General features: G+C 30.1%; 1 protein-coding gene across 4 annotated transcripts in view; it reads left to right on the top strand.

Moving 5' to 3' along the window:
- The window catches only part of LOC118203292 (lysosomal alpha-mannosidase-like), a 261846-nt gene extending 239270 nt beyond the window's left edge, over positions 1-22576 (top strand). For all 4 annotated transcript variants that reach the window (XM_085825125.1, XM_085825130.1, XM_085825133.1 and 1 more), the window contains 5 exons: positions 160-246; positions 1159-1389; positions 3625-3774; positions 4925-5072; positions 22234-22576. In XM_085825125.1, the coding sequence (XP_085681251.1) occupies positions 160-246; positions 1159-1389; positions 3625-3774; positions 4925-5072; positions 22234-22361 (744 nt within the window). In that variant the 3' untranslated portion in view covers positions 22362-22576. The remainder of the gene's footprint in view (positions 1-159; positions 247-1158; positions 1390-3624; positions 3775-4924; positions 5073-22233) is intronic.
- The last annotated feature ends 375 nt before the right edge of the window (positions 22577-22951 follow it).

Consider the following 22951-nt stretch of genomic DNA (forward strand, 5'->3'; position numbering starts at 1 on the left):
GTATAAAAATAAATAGAATGGTCATTCATCTGTTAAAGATACTTTTTAAAGAAAACTATGAAACTTAAATGAGCATGTATTGAATTTAAGAGACTTTGAAGTACTTTACACAATTGATTAATAAAGAATTTTTTATTACATGTGTTTTTCTTTTCTAAGGATGAAGCTGAAGATCTTCAGCTTACAATTTTGCCTGATAGAGCACAAGGAGGAAGTAGTGTTACTGACGGATCTATTGAGCTAATGGTAAGTTAAACACACACAATAAGAAAACTTTAATCAACCTGTTTTAAAAATTGTTATAGTGTGAGTATTACTATTATTTTGAATAAACATATTTCTATAGCGTTTATATATTTAAAAAGAATGTAATGTATTCATAAGGATATTTCTATATTTGACTTGAATATTTAGTAATAAAGTTTTACATCACATTAGTAATGTGATCTGTTTGTGATAGCAATGATACAAATTTTTTACTTTGAAATTAATGAATACTTCTTTGAAAATACATTCAAATTTTAAAACTGTCTATATGTATTTTTAACATTAAACCTTTTTTTAATACCTTGCAGGAAATCTCTTTCTAGTATGCTTACTGCTTTCAGTAAATAGATTTGGTATCTGGCAAAATAAAATGTGTGCTGCTTGAGGGAAATATATATTGCAAGCACAAGTAATCTAATAAAATAAATGCATCTTAAATACTTAAGTCCTTTCTTTAATAAATAAGTATGCAAGTTTTCACATTCAATTGGTGATGAAATCAAATGATAGCATGTTTTATTCCTAACAATTGGCATTGCCATTTTTAACAGATTATTTATTGTTTTATATTCTACATCTTGAACTCATGAGAGACTAAACCTAATAGCTTAGCCTAACTTTTTCATTTAAAATTGTTTCGTTTAATTGAAACTTGCATATCAAAATCAGACTGAACATTTTTTAAACTGAGTGATTATTTATATTTTTGAATTTTGAATTTTCTTTTTTTTTAAATTTTAATTTCATTAATTTTTAATCTGAAATTAATAATTTTAATCTGAAATTTTCAGATTACAGTCATTAAAATTTTTCCACAATATTTTACTTTATTTCCCACAATCTTTTATTTTTAATATTTCTGCATAACTTTATGCTTAATTTTATTTCTAGTTGCACAGGAGACTGCTTTTTGATGATGGATTTGGTGTAAATGAAGCACTCAATGAGCCAGGGTTCGATGGCAGAGGTCTAGTAGTCAGAGGATCTCACTACCTTACTTTGGGACCTATTGAAGATATGATTCCATACACAAAGCGGTTAGCTAAAATGCGTTTTCATTATCCTTTGGTTGCTTTTTCAAAGCTAAATTTTTACAACTTGTCCCGATATTCACTTAATGAAGTAAGTAAACTAAGTTTTTAAAACGATTTTTATTGTTATTTATATTAAATTTATAGTTTTTTTGGCTAAAACTTAATTTACGTTCATATTTTTACCTTTCATTACCAAAAACTTGATAGATATCAGACTGACATAGTTCATGTTGAATCTGTTTAAGGTGTAGTAGTTTTTAATGGTTGGTTTCACATGCACAAATGATAAAATTTTCCTCTGCAACCCTAACGATAAATACATTGTCACTTCGGTGTCCCAACATTCGGATATGTGAACTCAAAAAACGAACGTACCACCTACTATGGTCGAGCCACGTTGAGACACCAAATTTAGTGATTACCTAAAGCACTTCGTAAATGTTATGGATGCAAAACTTTTAGGACATATTAATGATGAACTTCTCTCCTGCACATGCCTGACTATCACCGGACCCTCACTATAAACAATTTCTTGAAAAAAATATTGAACACAACATTATCACTAACATTAGCGACCAGTCAAAATTGTAATTAAATTGGTCTTCCTACTAACATGGACACCAAAGATATAGCCAAAATTTTCACATCCTAAGGATATGCAGTACGTAAAGTTGTACAGTTAACTAAAAACAGACAACCTTTGCCATTCTACCAAATGCAGCTTTTACCAACTCCCAATATTTAAAGTCTTACTTCATCACAAACATGGCTCTTTTCATATTAAAATTGAAAAGTATTCCAACAAAAGTTCAATCCTGCAGTGTCTCAACTACTAATGATGGCACCAGTGCTCAGATGATTGCTTCTTAGCCTTCACTGCTGAAGGACTGCACTTTTAATTTAAAAAATCTGATGTGTACACCACATGTACGGAATATTAAATTATACGCATTTTTTTCTTGAATTGCATTTAAATTGATTGGATTGAATTAAATCTACTTCGAGATACGTACGTACAGACGCCACAAAAAATTCTCTTCAGAATTAATTTTAAAGCAGTTTTATAATTTTTTTGGAGGAAAAGTGTCTTTTATTCTGTCCTTACACACAGATATCACGCAAAAACATCATTAAATTGCATTCGACAGATGTCAAAATGGATATTTTCGTTGAAATATGTTGCCTGAAACTTTTCGCGATTACAATACTTCCTTTTTACTTCGTACAAGGAAGTAAAGAGATCAGAAATTTTTACTTTGCTTAAGCATTAGTACTTGATGATAGAGTAGAACAAATCATGCACTGTTGTCTGATTTAAATTTGTTTCCCTTTTATTTGATTAATACTAAATGTTAGAACAAATTGTTTTAAATTCTACAATAAAACTAATTTGTTTATAGAAATTACATATTGAAAATTCAGAACATTAAAATGAATTTATTGATCATAACAGAATTTTTTTATAATTGTGTGAAAATATTTAGAGTAATCAATAATGTTTTTTTTTGTTGTTGTTGTCGAAGGGATATAGCACTGTTTGTGTAATTAAAGAGATAGAAATTATAGACTGTTTTCAAGTGGGCTTGTAAATTTTACAAAGATTTAATGATTTAAACTTGCTAAATCTTTCATAATTTCTTCTTTGTATTTTGTTAAAATACTTGCAGCAATTATTTAAATTAAGATAACTTAAGCACTAATTTTTCTTTGTATATTTTAATTCAGTTTTTTTTTTTTTCAAAATTGATGTGTGAAAAAAGTCTAAAATTCTTTTACATTTTTATTTTAAATGCAATATACATATATTGACCGACAACGAACATGGTTGTGATGCCGTACCACACAGTCACTTTAGCTTCATGTAAAGGCACTCGTGCTGTATCATGAAAATTTTCATCAGTTCAGTTTAGTCAGCAGTTCTTGAAGTTTACGTTCCCAGCTATGGAGAAATGCGTCTCATCTGTCGATAATTTTTTTAGTGGCTACCTGCTGTCTTCATCATACCTGATGAGGAATGATGCAGATTGATGAGGAATGCAAGGATTGCTGAAGAATGATGATGATTAGTTCTTTGTGAATGTTTTATGCTGGAATTTTTGTCATAAGTACATTGTTCCAATGCCATTTATGGTTTGTTAATACGCTGATCAATTTGTGGGTGTTGCCACTTGAAAATTTTGAAATTTTTTGCTGTTGACTGAGTTAATAATTTTTTCTTGCTGTATTCATGAAGATTTAGAAATAATTAAGGATGAATGAATTATTTAAATATTCTTAATATTAAAAAATTGCTTTGCTTATTTACAAATTTTAATCATTTCAGTTTCGAGCCTTAAAACGCAGATTGCCTCAAAACATTTATGTATTAACACTCGAGAGACTGGATGATCATAGAATATTGTTGAGGCTGGAACATTTTCATGAAAAAGATGATGATCCCAATCTGTCTGAGAGTGTCACAGTTTCTCTGAATGTAATTTATTTTTTAAGTATTTTTTAAATGCATGGAAAATTATATAACTGATAAGGAATGTCTATTTATTTAAGCCTTCTGGTTATGTCAGTAACTTGTATATTATTATTAGCAGACAGTAACAGTATTGTGCATTATTATAAGTAGATATTAATAAACAGTAACAAATATCAATCTGGGTTATTTAATTTACTTCTGTTATTTATTTCTGACTTTTTATGGAGATTAATATGCATCGTGTATTTATTTTATGTTATATATGAATCTGTGATGAGGCCATGGGGGATATTTTTTGTATATAGTTTATACTGTCTTTCAAAATGTTTTAATTTTGCTGCCCCACTAGTCGCCAAGTAGTTAAGATTGCTGAATATTAGTAGTTCGAATGGGGTTTGAACTCAGACAAGTAGGCTGTCTGCATGAGTATCATCCTTAAAGCGAATATGAGTGTTTACCTCAGAAAGTCTTCCAGAAGAGGCATCCCTTCCCTTAGGCAGATAGACCTAGTGTGATTTGCCATATCAAATAACTTAATCTTCAGTTTTACTTTAGAATTTAATGATTGTTATGTTATATTTTTAGAACATTTAAATTTTTTTAAATATGTAAATAAATAAAAATTTAAACTCTACTAGTATTCAATGCTATAGATGATGTAGTCCTTAAACTAAAAAATACATTCAAAAATAATTTTAGTATTAATAATATAAGTAAAAAAATATAAAGTATGTTATTTAAGTAAAACAGTTTCCTATTTAGCATGCCATAAAAGCTACTCACTACTATTCTCAATAAATGCCATAACTGCCCAGAAGATCTCTTCGTTTTTAAATATTCTAATTATTTTAAAATGTTTCTTTTTTCTTTAAAGAATCAGGCATTAAAAATGAAGTTTAAAATAAAATTTTGTTATATAATCCTAGATACAAATTTTAATATTCTAAATATTAAAAATTGTCTTATGTTTACAGTCAAGTTTTAAAAATGAAAAAAAATATATCTGTGCAGATCTAATTCTCTGTGGATAAAATTGTGAGAGTATATGTGTTGTTTATAATAATTATGTATGTAAACAACACAAAATATTACACTTTACATACACATTCTTATGATTTACTTTATAAAGTTCATATGATTTTTTATTTTTTAGAATCTGTTCAGACCTTTCAAAGTTATATATTATGAAGAAACAACACTCTCTGCAAATAAATATTTGTATGAAACTGAAAAGTTAAATTGGGCAATTGCAAATGGTGAAGATAATGGCTATGAATATTCAAGTAATCATCTACATAGAGGTACTTATTCCATTTCTTATATGCAATGTTGAATATCAATTTTTGTTATAAAAATAAAAAATTATAAATTGAACTAAAATCATATTTTCTGTGGTATCTAAAAAAATTATGCTATTTCATAATTAAAAAATTAAAATAATTATATATGTTGAGATCTCCCATAGAGGGCATTGTAGCACCCCTCAACTGTGTGAGAAAAGTTTCGATTTGAGTGAGAGTTGGCGTGGGTTTTGAGAATGTAGTGTGAAGAGCTGTGTAACGCATATTTGCTATGTAACTGTACTATGTAATATAATGTAATTAAATGTATTTATTTAAAATGCGGAGCAATTTTGAAGGAGCATACTTCACAATATATACTATACTATAGTTTTGACATCATTTATTTCACATTTTTATAATTTTGACTCGATTCTAATTTTTAATTTTATTCCTAGTTTAATATAAAGTATACTTTGTTTCCAAAAGTTAACCACATAATGCAAATTAGCAGTTTTTGAATGTGTAATTGAATTTGGCTGAAAATCGCTATTTATGAATATGGCAGGATGCAAATATTTTATGTTACAGCCAATCATGATTAACTATCTGAACGTGCTGAAGACACTTGCATTATGAAGAGTTTGAGTAGGTTTATTGAAATGCCAATACAGAGTGTTTATAATAACTTATAATAGTGTTAATAATATACATAGTGTTTATAACTTTCTTGGGATAATTTTTGATGATTTTCTTGTTTCTGTGTCTGAAAGAAGACAAATGGCAGCTAGTGAATGCTAACATGCTGCCAGATGCACTGAAGTATGATAGGCAATAAAAGTATTTAAATTTAATTAATTTATTTAAATTAAATTTATTTAATTAAATTCAATTTTTTCTTATGAAACACTTTTATTTAGTGTAGATCATTCGATAATTTCTCGACCAATTCCAGACAATTCTTACAGCTGTTTAGATTCTGTGCCCAGCCAGCATTACCACCCCTTCTGAAAGCGACCTCCACACCTGAAAGTGACCTTCATCATCCTCACCATGAAATATAGTAGCTGGCATTAATTATGCCAAGCATTTTTTAATGTATCTGGAGACACATCCTCCCAACGCGCATGCGTAAAGCATTAAAAAAAAAGGCAGTACGCGCATGCGTAAAGCATACAGAAAAAGTTTGTGGCTTTGAGGTCCGGATTATAGGTCATTCCGGATAATGGAAGTCTGGATTACAGACTTCGTACTGTATAAGTTTTGTTTGTTTATTGCTTAGCTTAAAACATCAGTTTGACCCAAATGTGATACCATCATACAATTTACAGAAACTAAATAAGTTTTATATACAAGTACATAAAGCTTATGCTTTAAGCTTTATGTACTTGTATATAAGAAAATAAGCTTTTAAGTACATAAAGCTTTTCTTTCATGCATAAAGATATTTGTTACCTTCATGTGCAGTGTTAGTCACAGCTTTACTTTTTCTTTTTTTTTTATTGATTTACCCTTGCTTGCTTAGTGTATCTACAGAATTACATTGAACATCTTTGTTTAGTTTAAAAGTATTGAATTCAGCTGACTATGGTAGGTAGATTGCTGGGTTTATCTATTAATGTTTAAAAACTATTCTGTTCCAGAAAATTATTGATTTTGTAAAAAGTGGATTGGTTACTTTCCCATCAGTTGTTTTTCGTTCTTTACGAATGTTCTCTGAAAATATTTGGCAAAAATGTAAAGAAATAAATAAATAAATTTTATAATGGAGCGTGTGTACCCAAATGCCATGCTAAGATGGTATAGAACAGTGATTCTCAACTGGTGGTATGCAAAGAAAAAAAGTATTTTTAAGTATTAAATTAAAAAATCTCATGAAGAAAAAGAACAATTGATAGAAATTTTCTGTGATTGAATTCTAACTTAAGATTTAAAAAATAACACACTTGTTAACTTTTTCCTGAACTGAAAAAAAGAATTTAAAGGCATTTCAAATAAAGCTAACAAATTTTTGTCTTTTTGCACAACCTATTTGTGTGAACAATGATTTTCTTTTACGTTATATTCGAAAAATAAGTACAGAAAAAAAAAAATAAAAGTGGGTCCTAATTTACAGTTAAAGCTAAGTGAAATAAGACCAGACATAAAGAAATTGATCTCTCTTAAACAGGCCACATTTCATACTAAATTTTAGAATGAAAGGTATTATAACTTAAATTTTGATAATCAAAATAGTAACCAATTTTAATCTAATATATTTTTATATGTGCATATTTAATACAAATAGCCAATAGGTTGTGCAAATGGCAAAATATATTTTTTAAAAATATTTCTATATAGAAATTGAAAAATAATCATTGTAAAATGTAGGGTGGTACTAAGGATTATCAATTTTTATTTAGATGGTATGCATTAGTCAAAAGGTTGAGAACCGCTGGTATAGGGTATTATTGAGCAATGGAAATATTCTATTGGCATCATTTCCTAAGCAGTATTAATCATTACCTCTCACATATGCATTTTATCTGTAGGGTTATAAATGGAAACAGAAAAGCTACTTCAAAGAGGTATATGGTAATCTTTCATTGTACCTTTTTTTAGTACTACTCCATTTCAGTGCAGCCCCATATATATAATTCATATTTATAAGCTTCACATTTATGATGCATACTGCTTGAAAATTTGGTAAAAGCTTGGAATATGCTGCATAGACAAAGTTGTGAAGGCGGAGCTATGCGATGTCCATAAATGGGTGGGACTAAGCTTGTGACGTCACAATGTATTCTTGCATTTACATTACACATACTTTCTATTTTCTGCTAAAAATAACAATAATGAATTGTTGTTTATTGTTGTACATTAACTTCTTTATTTTAAATTTAGATTTCTAATAGTTAAGCTTAGGTGTTACTGAAAATAAGTATAATAAATTGTTTATATTTAAAATTACCATGATACAGTAAATGAATTCTACCAATTATTAAAATGGTACATAATGTCTCAGTCTCTAATACTTGCATTTCATACAGTTTCAGTATTTTCAAAGATTTTTAAGCTTTAGCATTTATACAAATAAAAAAAGATTTTTTTAAGTTTAAATTCATATAGTGAAACATTTTAATTTTATCATTTTTACAAATTACCTTATTGCTATACATAATGACACAATCCCTTACATACCAGTAAGAATACAATCTTCATTATTTTCTAAAAATTTTAAACTTTATATTAATAAAAAAAGAAAAGTATTTTTATTGCATATGGACATCATACACAGCTTTCATATCACTGTTTCTTAAATTCCTAAATCATGTCATATTCTCTGTAGGCATACTAGAATTCTACACATTAATAAAAAAAAACTAATTTCTCACACTGAAAGAAAATAGCTAAGAAAATAAATACTACAAATTTGGAACACTAAGCAATGCTTCACACACACATATTATCAAGTGCAATTATCATAGCAAACACTACATATTAAAATAATAAGGTAAAAGTTACTTATAGGGTTAAAGTTTACAGTTTTGCTACTGTTAAGTAGATTGTCAGAATATCAATGTGTATTGTAAGTCGGAAAGCATTATCAACATATTAAAAAAAACAATTAAAAATACAATTTAAATAAAAAAAGATGTCTAAATATAATTTATGACTAATACAACAATACAATTTTAAAATACACAAAAGATATATTAAACATTGCACAAATACATTACATTACAGCTCAGCTTCTCACACAACCTCGCTTTGCCCATATGCACAACATCGCTCAAAAAACAACAAAGAATTGTACAAACTCTGTGTCCATGTACACTTCGATTTATTTTCACTTAAAAAAACATACAGAATTGCAAAAACTTGGTACTATGCACTGCCTTGGCTTTGCCCATATACACATCAATCTATTTTCACTTAAAAAAATATCGGAGAATTGTACAAACTCGGCATTTCACACTGCCTTGGCTTCAACCATGTACACATTGATCTATTTTCACTTAAAAAAACATCAGAGAATTGCACAAACTCGGCATCGTGCACAACTTCATAGACAGTCATAGGCTTTCCAGCAGAAATAACAATGGATCCTGGCAGAACATTCTGTTTAATATTTTCTAACAATGACTTGGCACATCTGATTTCAACCACTCTAAACACGCATTTATCCGTTCCCTTCTCAAGCAAACCAAATATCCATCTTCCTTTGACTCTTTTCCCTCTATGATATTTTTGCTTACCAAATTTACTTTTGTCAATTTTCACAATCATCCCTTCCCCACCCAATATCATATTTTCCTTTAAGCATAACTCCATGCATACTTCCCTACAAAAACTTTTCCAATCTGTCACCATATTTTTAGCAATATGTAATTCCGATGGTATAAAATCATTCCCTCATTTACCAAACCATACAGGGTAACTCGCAAAACACTACAAATGTTCAATTTACTTTTCGCAAACCCTGATTTTTGAACAGACCTTGTAATTCGATGCTTACATTTGCCTCCAGTAACACATACACTCAAAACGATCTATACAGTTCTTTCGCTCAACTAGTTTCATATCAGTTTCATAAATTGGACATTTCTATGATCTTGCAATCAAACTTTTCTCTATACACCACTCAATGACACTTTTTTTACCTTTTCGCTACAACTGTAAAAAAAAAAAAAAAAAAAAAAAAATCCAAATTCAAATAATCATCCATATTGCGGAAAGTACCAAATCAGATACACTCATCAGTGATCAAAATGCTCTTTAAGCAAAGGAATACTTTTCTGTGTATTGAGCAGTTACGGTTATAATTTTTAAGTTGTACATACATTTTTTTCAGTCGTTTGGTAGTGATTGTTTTTAAACATTTTTTAGAGATAACTTGTTGCACTAAATATTAATAGTATCACACAATACAGAAAAGTAGATTTATAATTTAAAAAAAAATATTGCAGAAAACATTATAAACCTATCATTTCAAATCATTTAAAATATAATTTAATTTTTTCAAATATGAAGCTATAGCATAATTATAACTTGTTTTTAAAAAGAGGCGTAGCCAATATTATGTCATAAAAAGGTGTGTCCAAGCCTAAGACAAGTAAATAACATCTCGACTTGTGTCTTCTAGGATTGAGCCAGAAATTTTATAGGTTTGCATAGATTTTTATTTTCGTTGCAAACACTATGTCGTAAAAATAATTATTAATTATTATATATGAACCCCCCCTATACTGACAATGTTAAATTGGCGATTTTTGATGCACTTTTTTTAGCAATCTGCTACGGATACATGTTTGAAATGAACCCCCCCTATACTGACAATGTTAAATTGGCGATTTTTGATGCACTTTTTTTAGCAATCTGCTACGGATACATGTTTGAAATTTTTTAGTTTATCACTAAAAAGCTCATTTCAGTAAACATTAGGAAATATAATAAACAAGCCATAAAAATTTACACACAGCAGTAGTTCCTGAGAAAAGTACATCAAGTATAAAAGAATCACATTTGAATAAAAACGCATTTTTATGTAAAACTACCCATTTATCAAAACATTCCTGCCCCAACTCATGGTTATCAACTTTATGTTATCGTCTTCTCTTTTTCTTTTAAGTCTTCTTTCCTTTCTTACACCTTTTATTTTTTGCAAATTAGAGTATCTCGCTTTTAACAGTCATTCTTGATCGAGGTGTTTCATGGCATCTATTGTATTGTCTCTAGGTTCTAAATTTAATTTTTTTCCAAATTGGCAATTTTGTGATATTTGTCTTGTTAAATGTTGATATGGCATCATAAGTACCCAAAAAAAGAACTATGTGTACAAATGTTTTCTTCGGAACATGAGATCAAATCACATTATTGACACTTTCACTTGGATTTTGTGTATTGCCATATGAGCATTTGTTCAGTAGTTCTGGATTAAATAAATCCCTAAGAATTGGTCACACAGTTTCCACAACAATAATCAGCAGATTGTTTTTATGATGATATGTCTATCCAAGCAATTCTGTCTTTTTAAACTTGCATCATGTATCTTCACCTGAAGGGCAAAATCATTGCTGAAGGTTTACAGTTTGTGAAGAAAAATCGCCCAAATTGTTTGTCGCATATCCTGAACACGAGATAAATTTCTTCATATAGCTAGACTGTAGTATGTTTGTAAATGATCAATTTCAACTTCTGTCAACCTTTTTTTTGCCAGATAATGACTTTCCATCTGAAAGCTTTTGGCCTCTCATCTTTGTCTTCAGGCGTCGAAGACATGCACCCATATGTTTCATTACATGACCAATACATTCTAGCTTGGTCACAGAATACTGGTCTCCATGTACATTATTTTCAACTATAGAATCAAAAACTTTTGAGTCAACAGCATCTAATTGTTGTACATATCACACACTGTGTTTTAATACGGAGTGGAGAAAAATTACATAGAGCTCCATCTACTTCCATTCTCCCACTGTAACCTTTGAAGTTGCTCTTGCAGTTTGGAAGGTAGTTATTTTTGTTTGAACACAAACGATGTTTTGATAAAATCTCAGCATCAAGTACTTTACTGGTATTGACACTAGTAATTGTAAAAATACCATTCTTAGAGAAAAAAAATTCTCGCTTCTGCCACGTGCCGTCGACAGCAATCTCATTATTGCCTCCATTTTTCACAACTGCTTCTAAAACAGCTTCTTTCATACTATCTTCACAAGTTTCTCTTGCTGTCTGCAGTAAGAGATTATTATATTTTAAAAAATTTGAAATGGGTGTTGGAAGATTCATAACACCACAAAATATTCTTGCAGCTTCTGCACCATTGCCTATACATCACATAGCATGCACTAACATATTATATTCACTTCATAATTGCTGGAAATTTCATTTTCACACAGTTTTGAAGGAAAAGAAGTATAGTTATTCAAAAATATATAAACAAAAAATATGTAAAAGTATAAACATACAAAAAGCATGCATACATGTTATACATAAAAAGCACTCTCTAAATTAAACTGAACAGCTTCACCACAGTTAATTTAACTTTGCCACAATCAAAGTTCTGTTTTATCACATTTTAAACATTTCACAGTTTCAATCAAACACAGAAGATAAAATATTAATATCCATAGTCACATTTTTAACACCAGAATATAGTTCACTTGAATATGAAACAACAAAATTATCTATTTTTTTTTCCTTAGCTGATAAATTAATCTCATTTGAATAATCAAAACACAATTTTCCGCTAGAGCTTCTTGACATTCACTCCATTGTTCACCCTTGTCCTTATTATATTATATTTTTTAAAGACTCTTGAAGTTGATCTAGGTGTTGTAAAAATATATCTAGTAGTAAAAATAATTACGACACCATATGTAGTAAAAAATATTAGTATATGTAGTGAAAATAATTATTATGGCACCATATGTGGTGAAAATATTAATTGAGAAAAGCTATAAGTAGTGAAAATATTTGTAGCAGTGAAAATATTTATATATATATGTTGTGAAAAATATTTATATATTTTAATTTCTTATGTAATTATCAGCGATGAAATTACAACAATGATTAAGAGTACATCACGTTGTTTCCGCAATAACCCGAATGATAGGGATAAAATATGTGACCCACAGAGGATAGCAAAATAAAGTACTTACCCCAGAGTATGACTACTGTATGTTACCAAATCAATTATATTTTATTCTTCATCTTTGATATTGAGATAAGCATTAATATAAATAATTTTATCAACCAGACAGACGAAAAATATTTGCACATCAAGCACGAGTGATGCGCATCACTAGAGTTAACACTGCACGGAGAATAAAGTCAATCTATCTGGATCCGCTCGAAACAAAGTCTTGGTGTAAAAGGAACAATCAAAATTTGATGGCAGTCATTAAGCATACTTGATCAATCCTGGTATTTCTGCATTTTCTTCTTTAAATCAGGAAGTTTGAAATCTCACAAACACGTGCGCGCGAAGAGTTCTGGAAAGGAGGAAGAAGCTCAAGAAATTATTTTCTGCAATGATGTATAGGAAACAGGAGTAATTATTTTCTTGAATCTTCATGTAAAAATCTCACTAAAAGGATTTTCATCTATGGCAGACAGCATTGAAGGAGCAGCAAAAAGCAGCAGGAAAAAAATGGCACATCATATTTCGGCCAGGGAGAGGACAGACCGAAGCCCGTCCTACACCCCCGAACGCCAGCAGCAGAAGAGGAAAAAAACCGGTCCAACAACTGCCACCAAAGGCTTGGACGATACGATGACAATTCTTGAAGCGATATCGTCTGATGGTAGATGCCGGCTTGCTAACACATTCCCTCCGGCCAAAGAAAAAGCACAGTCCACCGCATGAACACTGCACTAGATGCACTTCAGTGACGCTGAACACTGTATGATAAATTTCATCGAAACACAGTTCATTGCAGGATAAATTTACTAACGCACAACACTCATTACATGTATGATCTGGTATAATAGTTAAATCAAATGAAAAATAGTCAAAAATTATTTTATCATAATTTCACTGTCTGGGATAAGTGCTACACATATGAAGTACAATCAAAAATTAATAACTAATACATATCATACAAGTTACTCATATAATTACAGCATACACTTTCATTACAATCTGTAGTCAAGTTACAATTTTCTCTTTGTAAATGGAAATTGTAAGCTAATGCCTATTATTACATTCATACATTTTCACTGTTAAACACAACTCTGCATTAATGATCATTTTCTTGACAAGTTTCTAATTATACAGATTCTATAAACTCTTCTGGATGACATCAATTTGCCCTTGAATTTACTAAATTCATCTAGACCAATTACTCTACAATTTCATTTTTTTTTTTTTTGAACACATTAATTTTCTTCTTCCTCTTTTAATTATTGTTATATATGTATATATATTTTACTACTCAAGCTTGTTTTAGTAGCACAATTTTCATGTCTAGCTCGTTACTTGTAATGATCACTAAGTGTACTGCACACCTTATTTTTTTTTTTATTTTTATTTTTATTTTTTTTTTGTAAATTCCATGACATTAGTCAACCCGAACCAGCCTGCAGCCAACCAAACGTGTGAGTGAAGGTGGCCAACCGACACCCACACTGATCAAGAATCTCAAAAAAAATTCTTTTGTTGGAAATAAATCCACTAATTTCCTAACACTTACAAATGTGTGTATGTTTTCTATTTATTTATTTTTTCTAACTTAGTGAACAAGAAAAACAAGCTCGATGAAATAAATGTTCTTAATTAATCAAATTGAACCTTGGATCAACTCTTTTAAATAATTTGCTACAATGAATTTTTGTAGTTTTGTTGTCTTCGATGTTTTGAATTAAGTAGTTTTTATTTCGAAAGATTTTTATTATTTTGAAAGGTCCATTGAATTTTGGCTGAAAAGCATGAGGTGGTTGTAAAGCCTTTAAAAATACCTCATCTCCAATATTAAATTTTGGTGGTTCTCTGCCTTTACCGACTTTATTTTGAGACTGAAAATATTTTTCTTCGTTTTGTTTCACTAATTCTCTAGTTGCTTTAATGTGTTCTCTCTGATGTAACAAGTATTGTGAAGGATTATCTACCGTTGCCGGTTCATTATTTGTATCTAGAGGTGTATTGAGTTCTCGCCCAAAAAATAACTGTGCGGGAGTAAAACCTGTCACTATGTGTTTAGAATTGTTGTAATATAGTTTGAAAAAAGCTAATCTATCTGACCATTCGATTACCTTATTGGATAAAGAAGCTATGCTTTCTTTCATAGTTCGATGAACTCTTTCTATGATTCCATTAGACTGTGGATAATAAATGGAGCTTTTTCAGTGTTCAATATTGAGATCTTTTAGAAATTTTTCAAATTCAGCTGAACAAAAATTTGAAGCATTATCAGATAAAATTACTTTTGGAATACCAAATTTTGAAAAATAAAGATTCATACACCTTATTATTGTAACAGATGTAATATTTGCCAGAGGAATAGCTTCTAAATATCTCGAATAATGATCAATAATAGTTAGAATGAAAAATTTCCCATCATGTGATCTGGGCAATTTACCCACAATGTCAATTGCTAACATTTCTCCAGGTGCTAAATCAGATTTTTTTATATTGCTTGTAATTGTTTTACATGACCTTGGTTTATTCTCCAAACACTGTTGACATTTTTCACAAAAGTTTTTTGTATCTAAAAACATGCCCTTCCAGAAATACTTTTTCTTAATGAATTCATAAGTTTTACTAGTACCAAAATGCGGAGCATGAGCAATCTCTAAACAAGGTTTTACTAAAGAATTTGGAAGTAGGATTTTATTTTCTAAATGCCTTGTCTTTAAATGATGCACTCTAGGTCTTAATTTTATCATTACTACACCATTTTTTTTTTTATCAATGAAATATTTTCCACAAATATCAGCTTTATTATTGTTAATTTGGCTTAAGATATCCTTAATATTTTTGTCATTTCTTTGGTGATTAACTATGTTTTGGATGCTTAGCTGAGTATTATCTGAATGAAATAAGTTAATATTGTTTACACTATGAGATGCTTCAGGAACTCTAGAAAGAAAATCTGCAGGATTGGAAAAACCAGGTATATGTTTTAGAGAGTAATCAAAATCCTGTAAATACAACAACCATCTGGCAACAATGTCAGGCTGCTTATCCAGCTGCATATGAAAAGTGAGTGGTCTAGCATCAGTTAAAATAGTAAATTTTTTGCCATATAAATGTTCATAAAAATGCTTGACAGAAGAAAAAATAGCATAAAGCTCACGCCTGATCGATGGGTATCTAGACTCAGCAGGAGTGAGAAGTTTCGAATAAAATTCTACAGGAAAGAATTTATCATCAATCTTTTGTAACAGAATACCACACATAGCTACTTTAGAAGCATCAGTGATCAAAAATATCTCATGATTATCATCAATGTTCCTTATAGTTGGTTTGTCCAACATTATTGATTGTAATTTATCAAAAGCATCTTGGCAATCTTGATTCCAAACAAAGGGAACATGTCTTTTAGTTAAGTGTACTATTGGCTGAGTGATCTCAGCAAAATTATGGATTAAATGTCTAAAATAGTTCGTCATGCCAAGAAGAGCCTGAACTTGTTTTACATCCTTTGGAATAGGAAATCTTGTAACCTTTGAAATATTTTCTTCAGAAGGAGAAAAACCTGCTTGTGAAATATTGAAACCCAAATAAGTTATTTCAGACTTACAGAGCTGCACTTTAGCTGGATCTAGAGTTAAATTAAATGATTTTAATCTGTCAAACACTTTTTGAAGAATTACTTTTAACTCACTCATACTATCAGCTGCAATAATAATGTCGTCTAGAAAAAATTGAACATTACTACCTTTAATGTCATTTAAACATTTTGAAATTAATGTATGGAAATAAGAAGTGCTATTGCGAGCTCCAAAGGGAAGTCTACAAGGATGAAAATTACCCAGTTCGGTGCAAAATGCCAACTTTTCTTTATCAGAGTCCTGCAAATTGATCTGGAAAAAGGCTGACTTCAAATCCAGTACACAATACAATTTCCTACCAGCAATGTTATGCAAAATCTCAGAAATTTTTGGTAAACAAATTTTGTATGATTCTGTGATACAGTTTAATAGACGATAATCTACAACCATACGAAATTTTGGTGCATTTTTATCTTCACCAGGTAAATTCTTTTTCCTAACAAATATTACAGGAAAACTATAACTTGAAGAAGAGGGTTCTATTATGCCTGCTTCTAATAATTTTGCAATTTCTTGTTGAGCATACTGTTTTGCAATTTTAGGAATAGGGTAAGGTCTAGTTTGAATTGGGAAATTGTGAAGAAGTTTAAATTCTGGTACAACTTTATCAGTAGATCCTAAAGTATTATATGATTTTGAAAACACAGCATAGTTATTCATTAGCAATTCTATCATTTCATTTTTTGCTTGTTCATTTAAATGATCTAGTTTAAAGTCTGATACATTTAGTTCCTCTTTTCTAAGTTTAATTACTTCTTGCAGATTTAGTGTGTTGATTTGTAAAGTGTCATGATTTTTGGGACTAACAATATCCTCAAAGTGAAATGGCACAGCAGTTCCAATAACAGAATTCTTCCTAAGAATTAATTTCTCATTGGTGTTGTTTTCAACAATAGTTTGAATGTGGTTGTGACAATCAACTATATGTAAAGATTCATTGATATGGAACTTATTTTTTGATGGCTTTGGAGAAAGCAAAATTTCTTTAAATTGTTTTAAAGCTTCAGGAACAGCTAAAGAAATGATTTGAGATTGACCTGGCTGGACAGTTATATTAGAAACCATTCTTAATGAGTTTAAATTACAATTTTTTCTTCTTGCATTAACTGAGTTGCTTAATTTTTTATTGGGATAATTTTCTTCAAAGTCCAATTGAGTATTATCTACTATGAGTTTCTTATTTATGGAATCTAACAAAATTTTGTTACTTTGAATGAAGTCATAACCTAGGATTATCTGATAAGTAGAATTCCAATTGTTTTGGGTGACATAAAATAAATTAGTGAACCATTTACTTTGAATTTTGAATTTTAAATTAACTGCAGACATGTAAGGGATGCATGAATCTTCAATAGTTTTTATTCTTACCATCCGAGAAACAAATTCAACTTTAGTGAATTGTTTAATTTCCTCAATAACATCTGGTTGGACTAAAGATAAATTTGCACCAGTATCAAGAAGAGCTTCATAAGTCTGAGAACCAATTTTAAGTTTGATTATTGGCAGATAATTAGAATTTTCTGAGTTACAAGACATCAACAATTTGTTTGAGTTTCTATTATTACATCTTTTATTTTTTGCAAACTTGTCCTGAAAGGATTCAACGCGTGCAAATTTATTCTTTAATAATTTTTCTAAATTTTCAAATTTATTTTCCTTAGCCACTCTTGGATCATTAATTAGGAAATCTAGAGCTTTATCCCTACAGTTTATTTTCAGAATGATTATTTTCTTTTCATCTGACCATTTTTCTAATTTAGCAACACTATTTATTTGATCAAGAAAGAAATTTACATTTTCAGATAAGTTGCCACTAAATGTGGGCAGAGCAGAAGCTAGGGAAGTTGCCATATCAGTGTTAGATCTACCTTTAAGCTTTGACATGGATGAAGAAATATAGTTACTTATGTTGCATTACCTTACAATCTGCTATTTCTATTTTAATGTTATTGAGACCTACATTATTTTACACAAACACTTAGCACTCTCTCTGATAATTTACATATACATTTACCAAACATGCATATAAGAGTAGATAGCAAAGTTAAGGTAATTTTTTTTATATAGTTTTTTTTTTTTTTTTTTTTTAGTAATTAATTAGGATCTCCTGTAACTTCAACCATGCATATATCAAATTAGTAATGCAATATAAGTACATTGATCATAAACACTTCCGGATTCTAATACTGCTGAACATTATTTTATCATTACATACCACAATCCAACGAAATTACTGAGATCAGCTTTTGATTCAAATATCTTAAAACTTTCTTTAAATATGCACATATATATAACAATACATATGAAAATTGAATTTTTGAATTATCCAAAATAGAATTACTCTTTCATGGCATAGTACCTATCATTTATCATAAATTTTCAACAATATAAATCATATGTGTAGCAAATATACTATAGGTCACACATTTTATTTGAATTCTCAACCTGAACTAAATGATTTTTAGTTATTTCTTTTGTCACGGCACCATATGTTGTAAAAATATATCTAGTAGTAAAAATAATTACGACACCATATGTAGTAAAAAATATTAGTATATGTAGTGAAAATAATTATTATGGCACCATATGTGGTGAAAATATTAATTGAGAAAAGCTATAAGTAGTGAAAATATTTGTAGCAGTGAAAATATTTATATATATGTTGTGAAAAATATTTATATATTTTAATTTCTTATGTAATTATCAGCGATGAAATTACAACAATGATTAAGAGTACATCACGTTGTTTCCGCAATAACCCGAATGATAGGGATAAAATATGTGACCCACAGAGGATAGCAAAATAAAGTACTTACCCCAGAGTATGACTACTGTATGTTACCAAATCAATTATATTTTATTCTTCATCTTTGATATTGAGATAAGCATTAATATAAATAATTTTATCAACCAGACAGACGAAAAATATTTGCACATCAAGCACGAGTGATGCGCATCACTAGAGTTAACACTGCACGGAGAATAAAGTCAATCTATCTGGATCCGCTCGAAACAAAGTCTTGGTGTAAAAGGAACAATCAAAATTTGATGGCAGTCATTAAGCATACTTGATCAATCCTGGTATTTCTGCATTTTCTTCTTTAAATCAGGAAGTTTGAAATCTCACAAACACGTGCGCGCGAAGAGTTCTGGAAAGGAGGAAGAAGCTCAAGAAATTATTTTCTGCAATGATGTATAGGAAACAGGAGTAATTATTTTCTTGAATCTTCATGTAAAAATCTCACTAAAAGGATTTTCATCTATGGCAGACAGCATTGAAGGAGCAGCAAAAAGCAGCAGGAAAAAAAATGGCACATCATATTTCGGCCAGGGAGAGGACAGACCGAAGCCCGTCCTACACCCCCGAACGCCAGCAGCAGAAGAGGAAAAAAACCGGTCCAACAACTGCCACCAAAGGCTTGGACGATACGATGACAATTCTTGAAGCGATATCGTCTGATGGTAGATGCCGGCTTGCTAGCACACTAGGCATGGTTAAACCTAGTTAAATAAAGCAAAGTTAGCTCAGTTTTAATATAATAAAATGCAACAGAAAAGAACAAATGTTTTAAATTAAAAAGCATGCAAACAAACAGACAAAGTAGACTGATGTCTTGTTTTACACTCATAAAAGTCTTTTTGCACGCAGAGTGAAAAATCAAGTTTAGGTGCGAAGGAAAGGCAAATAGGAAGAGGGCAATTTTGTTTGGCTGAAAAATAATTTTGTAACATTTGATATAAAATTTTTTAAAGCCAGATACGAAAGTGGGTTTAAAAGAAAGAAAAAATAAGGCCCAGACTATATATCTAAAAACAATATTTACAGTAAGATAGAGAAGAACAATCAGAAGTGTGAAATAACCTAACCAAGAATGTATCCTGAAGTGCAACAAACAAAGTGTCAAAAAATGGAGAAGTCCATGTGACCTATCACCTTATAATGAAAGCCCTAATGTGTTGTTGTAAATATAATGCAATTTATGTTAAGATAGGTGTTAGAAAAATTAACCTAATCTAAATGTAAAGCGATTAGAAAAGAGGGAGATGCTTCGTTCCAACAATTGAGCACTCCTGAATATTTGTTTCTCACCAGAGGTAAAAACAAAGCTTAAAAATTCTCTGATCAGAAGTGTGGTGGTTTGAAACCTGTAAGTGTGCTTGAGCTAGTTGAAAGGGCTGGAAAAGCAAATAATAATAATAATGGAGATCCAGTTAACTAATAATTTAAAATCTAGTTAGGAAGCTAATTTTAAGACAGGAAAGTAAAAATTAAAATAAAAAAACAAATGAGTACAGAGATCCATACACAATGTGAGACCACATTAACAAAAAAAAAAAGAGAGAGAGAGAGAGAGAACTCCAGCAGCGTTCAAATTAAATAGAATTTAGTTAGAAAGCACAGTCAAGCTTCAAATAAAAGTAATAAATTACTGGAGTGAATCACCAACATTACGAATATATCAATAATCACATTAAAAAAATTCATGTAATGAGCGAGAAAAGCCATCTGAAACATGTCCTCTTCAACATTCTTATCAAATAAAATAATAATTATTTTTATTATTATTATAAAACGATTCCTAGCAATAAATCACAAATGCACAAGTTTAGCTTTAGGAAAAAACTGATTTTTACGGAGCAAACAATGACCCCTTCGAGAGGGATTAAATTTAAAAATCTAAGTATCTAAAGACTGAAATTATTGTAACAAAAATTAATGAATAAATAAAATGAAAAATCATCCCGCCGTTCATACGCATTCCTAATTTCAAGCAGCAGAAAAATTTTCCCTTTCTCCGTGTTGCAGCTAAAACTGAAGGTATACTGACTAAACTTGCTTCGATCTCTGACAAGACTGCCGTTCTCCTCATTTGAGCCTCTCCAGAATGTAAACAAAAGCCCAGGAATGTAGCATGGGTACCGACGTTAAGGAAAAAGGAACCAAAACCTATTGTTTCTTCAGAGCTCTGTGGATTGATTGCTGTTGTGATAAAATTAACCAGATCTTATTCCTGAAGTGTGAGAATTATTCCTAAGTTGGTTTTAAGATAAATTATATCCGATTTCTTTCGTCTTATCATGGTATTCACATCAGTTATGCAATCTCAATGGAAGCTGGTATAGTTTAAAAGAAGACCGTCAATTTTAACAGAGATCTAATTGAGATTTCATTAGATTTCTGCCATTTGGCCTGAATAAATTGCCAGCAGTAATTATGAAGGAGTACTGAGAAAAGGATAACTCTTATCTTAATATAGATTACTTCAAGTGAATTTTTAAATTTAAATAGGCTTGTCTAGTTACTTCCTTGTACGAAGTAAAAAAGCAGTATTGTAATCGCGAAAAGTATCAGGCAGCATATTTCAACGAAAATATCCATTTTGACCTCTATCGAATGCAGTTTAACGATGTTTTTGCGTGACGTCTGCATGCAAGGACAGAATAAAGGACCGTTTTTCCCTCAAAAAAATTATAAAACTGATTTTAAATTAATTCTGAAGAGAATTTTTCGCAGCGTCTGTACGTACGTTCGTATCTCGTATAACTCAAAAATGAGTAGCCTCAGAACATTGAAATTTTATCGTATTTTGGTTGCAGTCGACCGCACCAAACATATATATATATATATATATATCCACTCTGTTACCAGCTCAGTGATCTCAATTTCTTTACTCTTATATGTTTGTAAATTGTGCATTTTTTGCTTTAAAAATGATTGAATTATGTTGCTCCTATCTTCCGGTTAAGGTTTATATGCCTTGGAAAATGTAACATATAGAATCCTTAGGTACTTGTTTTCCGTAACTGAAAAATTTAAAGTTGTATTTTATCACTCTAATGACATGTTATTAAAAAAGCGTTCTTTTTACTAAATCTAAATAAATTTGGTTTCTCTATTTTTTTCTTTTTTTTTTTTTTTCCCTAGTTTTGCAAGCTGATTCAAATGAAAGTTTTTCTATGCAGGATGGGGAAGAAGGTCATCTAATTATAACACTGAAACCAATGGAGATTCGAACATTTATTCTGAAAGTAGATTATTATGTTACCCTCTGAATCAAAACAGCATTTGTTATGTAAAACCCAAACTTTTTGCTTTGTAAATATTTTTGTGGAAATATTTTAATCAAGTTAGAGCTAGTCTCTTTGTTTTCAATTTTTATTTTTATGCATTTTTGTGACGTTCTAGTCACAAATTATATATGCTTTTCTTTATTTTTATTTGTTCTGTATGTAAATTATTAGAAATTTAAATTAAAATCTTAAAATTATGCCTTGAAAAATTACTTCTTGAAGAAAACTCATTCTGTTTAAAAATGTAAAATAAATCTAATTTTACATTTTTTCTGGCCTTTAGCATTTACATTATAATTGTTGAATTATGGTGTGATGACTGTTACATCTATAATGTTAGCAGTCATAATAAAATCTCCATGTCAGGCTGCACAGCTCAAAATATGGTTTAAGCTGCAAACGAGATGACAGTAGATCAAATTCTTCTGGTTCTGCTATTTTTTACAGCCAGTTATAGTGCTTGCAATAAGACACTTACCACCACAGCCAATAACAAATAACTGCAATATGCATTCACAGAGGGCAGCAGAACACCATGTTTATGTGAAAACTGTGGGCCAGGGGAAAGAACC

Source organism: Stegodyphus dumicola, chromosome 1 (assembly GCF_044657685.1).
Source record: "Stegodyphus dumicola isolate Sdum_Otavi_A_Nest chromosome 1, ASM4465768v1".
NCBI lineage: Eukaryota > Metazoa > Arthropoda > Arachnida > Araneae > Eresidae > Stegodyphus > Stegodyphus dumicola.